The sequence below is a fragment of the Garra rufa genome, chromosome 12 (assembly GCF_049309525.1).
Source record: "Garra rufa chromosome 12, GarRuf1.0, whole genome shotgun sequence".
Lineage (NCBI taxonomy): Eukaryota > Metazoa > Chordata > Actinopteri > Cypriniformes > Cyprinidae > Garra > Garra rufa.
In genome coordinates this window covers 41667853-41672998 of record NC_133372.1, presented here as the reverse complement: position 1 = coordinate 41672998, position 5146 = coordinate 41667853, and the positions used below count along the sequence as shown (strand labels likewise).

At 30.7% G+C, this 5146-nt stretch overlaps 1 protein-coding gene across 1 annotated transcript in view; it reads left to right on the top strand.

The window, feature by feature from the left end:
- The window catches only part of uqcc1 (ubiquinol-cytochrome c reductase complex assembly factor 1), a 35662-nt gene extending 31225 nt beyond the window's left edge, over positions 1-4437 (top strand). Inside the window, exon 9 of the mRNA XM_073852317.1 lies at positions 3793-4437. Within this exon, the coding sequence (XP_073708418.1) occupies positions 3793-3927 (135 nt within the window). The 3' untranslated portion in view covers positions 3928-4437. The remainder of the gene's footprint in view (positions 1-3792) is intronic.
- The last annotated feature ends 709 nt before the right edge of the window (positions 4438-5146 follow it).

Genomic DNA, 5146 nt, shown 5'->3' with positions numbered 1-5146 from the left:
TGTGTGTGTGTGTGTTTGACTTTCTGTTTTTAAACTCCTGCGGCATTAAGAATGCTCCACTGGCTCATTTAAAGTGTGGAAACTTTTTTTTTTTTTTGAGCTGAGATGGGAGTTTGAGTTTGGAAATGAAACGGACGACATGATATTTTACCTCAAGTAAGCAAATTTACTGAACCTCATGTCTTTCCAAAACCATATGACGTCCTCTATTCTGTCAAATACAAAAGGAGAGGTTTTAAAAAGTCTTTCTGTCATTTTGTATGTATATGTGTGTGTAAACATACAGTTGAGGTCAAAAGTTTACATACACCTTGTAGAATCTGCAAAATGTTCATTATTTTAGCAAAATAAGAGGGGTCATACAAAATGCATGTTATTTTTTAATTTAGTACTGACCTGAATAAGATATTTCACATAAAAGACGTTTACATATAGTCCACAAAAGAAAATAATAAGAAACGAGCCCGTTTAAAAGTAACATACACTTGATTTTTAATACTGTGTTGTTACCTGAATGATCCACAACTGTTTTTTTATTTTATTTTAGTGATAGTTGTGTACACTCTTAAAAATAAAGGTGCTTCATGATGCCATAGAAGAACCTTTTTTGTCTAAATGGTTCCATAAAGAACCTTCAACATCTGAAGAACCTTTCTGTTTCACAAAAGGTTCTTTGTGGCAAAAGAAGGTTCTTCAGATTATAGAAAGGTAAGAAAGAGATGGCTCTTTAAAGAACCTTTGATTAAATGTTTTTTGTGAAACCAAAAATGTTCTTTGATGGCATCGCTGTCAAGAACCTTTGTTTTTAAGAGTGTATGAGTACCTTGTCTGTCCTGGACAGAAAAACCTTCAGGTCCCACAAATTCTTTGGTTTCCAGCATTTTTGTGTATTTGAACCCTTTCTAACAATTACTGTATGATTTTGAGATCCATCTTTTCACACTGAGGACAACTGAGGGACTCATATGCAACTATTGCAGAAGATTCAAACGCTCACTGATGGTTCAGAAAGGAACACAATGCATTAAGGGGTGGAACCTTTTTGAATTTGAAGATCAGGGTAAATTTTACTTATTTTGTCTTCTGGGAAGTATGTGAAGTCATTGATGGAAAGGGTCCAAATACACAAAAATGCTGAAAAACCAAAGAATTTGTGGGACCTGAAATACTTTTCTGAAGAACAGCAGGCAGTTTAACTGTTCAGGACAAACAAGGGACTCATGAACAACTATCACTAAAAAAAAAAACACAGCTAATAACACAGTATTAAGAATCAAGGGGATGCAAACTTTTGAACGGGGTCATTTGTATAAATTCAACTATTATTTTGTCTTGTGGACTATATGTAAACGTCTTCTATGTGAAATATCTTATTCAGATCAGTACTAAATAAAAAATAACATGCATTTTGAATGATCCCTCTTATTTTGGTAAAATAATGAATATTTTGCAGATTTTTGAAAAGTCAATTATGCTTACAAAGGCTGCATTTATTTGATCAAAAATCCATTACAAACAGTAATATTGTGAAAGATTATTACTATTTAAAATAACTGCTTTCTATTTGAATATATTTCAAAATGTAATTTATTCCTGTGATCATTACTCAAGTCTTCAATGTCACATGATCCTTAAGAAATCATTCTAATACGCTGATTTGCTGCTTAAGAAACAATTCTTTGAACAATGCAAAGCATTTATTTTCAATAGAAGAATTTTGTAACATTTGAAATGTCTTTATTCACACTTTTGATCAATTGAATGCATCCTTTTGTGTTAAAAGTATATCTTTTTTTAAAAATCTTATTGACCCCAAACTTTTGAACAGCAGTGTAAATCTGCGTTTATCAGTGGTTTTAAGCATGGCTCATCCAGTCTGAAACTCTCTGTCTTTTGAGTTTTCATCAGTTTGTGATTAGTTCCCAGGACACTGCTCTGGTCCTGTGTTCGTTAGCACAGCTGTCTTCACTGTCGTCCAGTTTTGATTAGTTTGCCTGTTTTGAACACTAAGGAGGTGAATTCATTGAGGTCTGTCTTTTTACAGCGCTGTTATAGAAGTGATGTCAATTGAGCCTGGATTCGATCAGGCTTGCTATGAGGTTCAGCATCTGTAATGGGACCACACTTGCATTTTGTGAATTCATTGTAGAGTTGACCGGGGCTAGTTGTCACACTTTTCATGATAGTCAACTTTGCAATACCTACTTGCATATCTTAAAGTATTGGCAGCTATTGAACATTTTCATTGTTATTTCCCAAGTAAATAGACACACATGGGAAGTTTTCACAAAGGGAAGCTGATATTTATTGCCACAGATGTGATAATACTTTTTTAAAAAAAGTTTTACGCATTAGATCAAGTACAAAAAGCTCACTTTAATTGTATTGGAATGGATTTTACTTTTTTTGGCTTTTCAGTGCAGTTTAAACCATAAAACAGTTATGAAATGGCAAATATGTAAAGCATCAAAACTTTTTTTTACCAACAATTGTATAACATTACAATACATAAAACCCTGTTGTTTCAATATCATTGAGATACTATTATAGTTTTAGTTTGTAGTTTTCATTTTGATTTGAACATTTTTTGTAATTGTTGTTTTTAGTTTTAGTTAGGATTTAAGATTTTTTTAAAGAAGTCTCTAATGCTCATCAATCCTGCATTTATTTCATCCAAAGTACAGTAAAATTTAGAAATATTTTTACTATTTAAAATAAATATTTTCTCTTTGAACATATTTTAAAATGTAATTTATTCTGTGATTTCAAAACTGAATTTTTAGCATCATTACTCCAGTCACATGATTCTTCAGAAATCATTCTAATATTCTGATTTGCTATTAAAAAAAACTTTTATTATTATTATTATGTTGAAAACGGCTAAGTAGTTTTTTTTTCAGGTTTCTTTGATGAATACAAAGTTCAGAAGAACAACATTTATCTTAAATAGAAATCTTTTGTAACATTATAAATGTCTTTATCATCCCTTTTGATCAATTTAAAGCAGCCTTGCTAAATAAAAATACTAATTTCATAATTTCTTTTCCAAAATAATAAGAAATAAAATTATACTGACTCCAAGCTTTTGAATGTTATAGTGTATAATGTTACAAAACCTTTTTATGTCAGATAAATGATGATCTTTGGATCTTTCTATTCATCAAAAAATCCTGAAAAAGTACTTTACTGTTTTAAATATTGATGATAATATTAATAATAATAATAAATGTCTCTTAAGCAGCAAATCAGCGTATTAGAATGATTTCTGAAGGATCATGTGACACTGAAGACTGGAGTAATGATGCTGAAAATCCGGCTTTGATCGCAGGAATAAATTGCATTTTAAAATATATTCAAATAAAAAGCAGTTATTTTAAATAGTAAAAACAATTCACAATATTACTGCTTTTGCTGTACTTTGGATCAAATAAATGCAGGCTTGGTGAGCAGAAGAGACTTCTTTAAAAAACATTGAAAATCTTACTGTATGAAAACTTTTGACCTTATATGTTTGTTTATATTTATGTATAATGGTATGTTTATGTAATAATATTATGTTTATGTATTTATTTATTTATTTTGTTTTAAGTTTTTTTTATATATATAGTTTTTTGTAGTTTTTTTTGTTTGCTATAATAACCCTAGTGACAGCTTGCTCCAGCCTGTCATTTCTAAAAAGAAAAAGCCTTTGTCCTGAGAACACAGTTCAACTTTTTGATCAGAATGTACTTTCGTTATATAGCAGGCCCAGTCTTGCCTGCAGATGATACAGATGTTCTTTTCTCCACACAGATGCAGTTCATCGATGCTCTGGATGGAGAGGACCTGCTTTTAACAGGAGAAGTGAAATGGCGCCCCCTGGTGGAGGAAAACGCCCAGAGCATCCTGAAGGTTCCCGCCCCAACCTACAATGATGCTGGTCTCTGAGAGCCGCCAATCATGACAAGAACAGCCAATCAGGAAGCACCTCTTCACCTGATTAGTCACACCCTCTCCCTTTATGTCTTTCCCTGACTTTCCTGACTCACTTTCCCCGCTGATTTGTCTGCTTCCCGTGTCAACACAGTGTTGGGAATGCAACAAACACACACATGCACGCACACACAAGCACACATTTTTTCCTCACATGTATTGAGAGGACTCATCAGAATGGTTTTGCACTCTCCTTTTCTAAATCTATAGCGTATTCTTGTATTTATATGTGTCTTTCCAAATGGCTGCGATGTTGCAATATTTATAGGAATATTTCCTTGCTCTTTCACTGTACCTCTCCTCAACGTTTACAGGGCGAATAGTTGTTTTTTTAATTCACTCTCAATGTGTTGGAGGAAAATGTTTCAAGTGTGTGTGAATGTGAGTGTATTTTTTTTTATTTGTCAGGATCGTCCACCAATAAAAGAGCTTCTCCAGTAATGACGTCTTCTGACTTCAAAATAATCTCGCTCTTTGTCTCTGTTTCATTACAACCATTTTTTGCTTTTTATTTTTATAGCACCTCAGGAATTTATTTGTTTGATTGGTTGTTCAAAATGAAATATTAGTGTATTGCTTAGTGAGTGAAAATAAAAAAATAAAAAATAAAATAAAAATATATATAAAATAATAATAATTATAATTATATAAAAAAATAAAAACAAAAATAAAAAAATGAGGAATTTGTATAAAGAGAAGTCTATTTTTAGACATTATTTATTTTAGAATTTTTTCTAATTGCTATAATGTAAAAAATTACATATTTAAATGTTATATGGCAGATGGTATATGATATTATACAGAATTTTATTGCTTTTAATTTATACAGATAAAAATTTTTTAAATAATTTTGTATTGTAAAAAATATTATTTCTTCTCTTTATATAAATTCCTTAATTTTTTATTTTTATTTATTATTATTTTATTATATATATATTTATATATATAATCATCATTATTATTTGTGTGTGTGTGTGTGTGTGTGTGTGTGTGTGTGTGTGTGTGTGTGTGTGTGTGTGTGTGTGTGTGTGTGTGAAATCCAGTTATTATCTCAGAAAAAAAAATTTGCATCATGGTAATAAGAATTTATTAAGAGAATATGCTTAATTACCATGAATATAAATGCAATAATAATGATAAAAAAATAGGCTTCATTTTGTTTATACAATTTTTT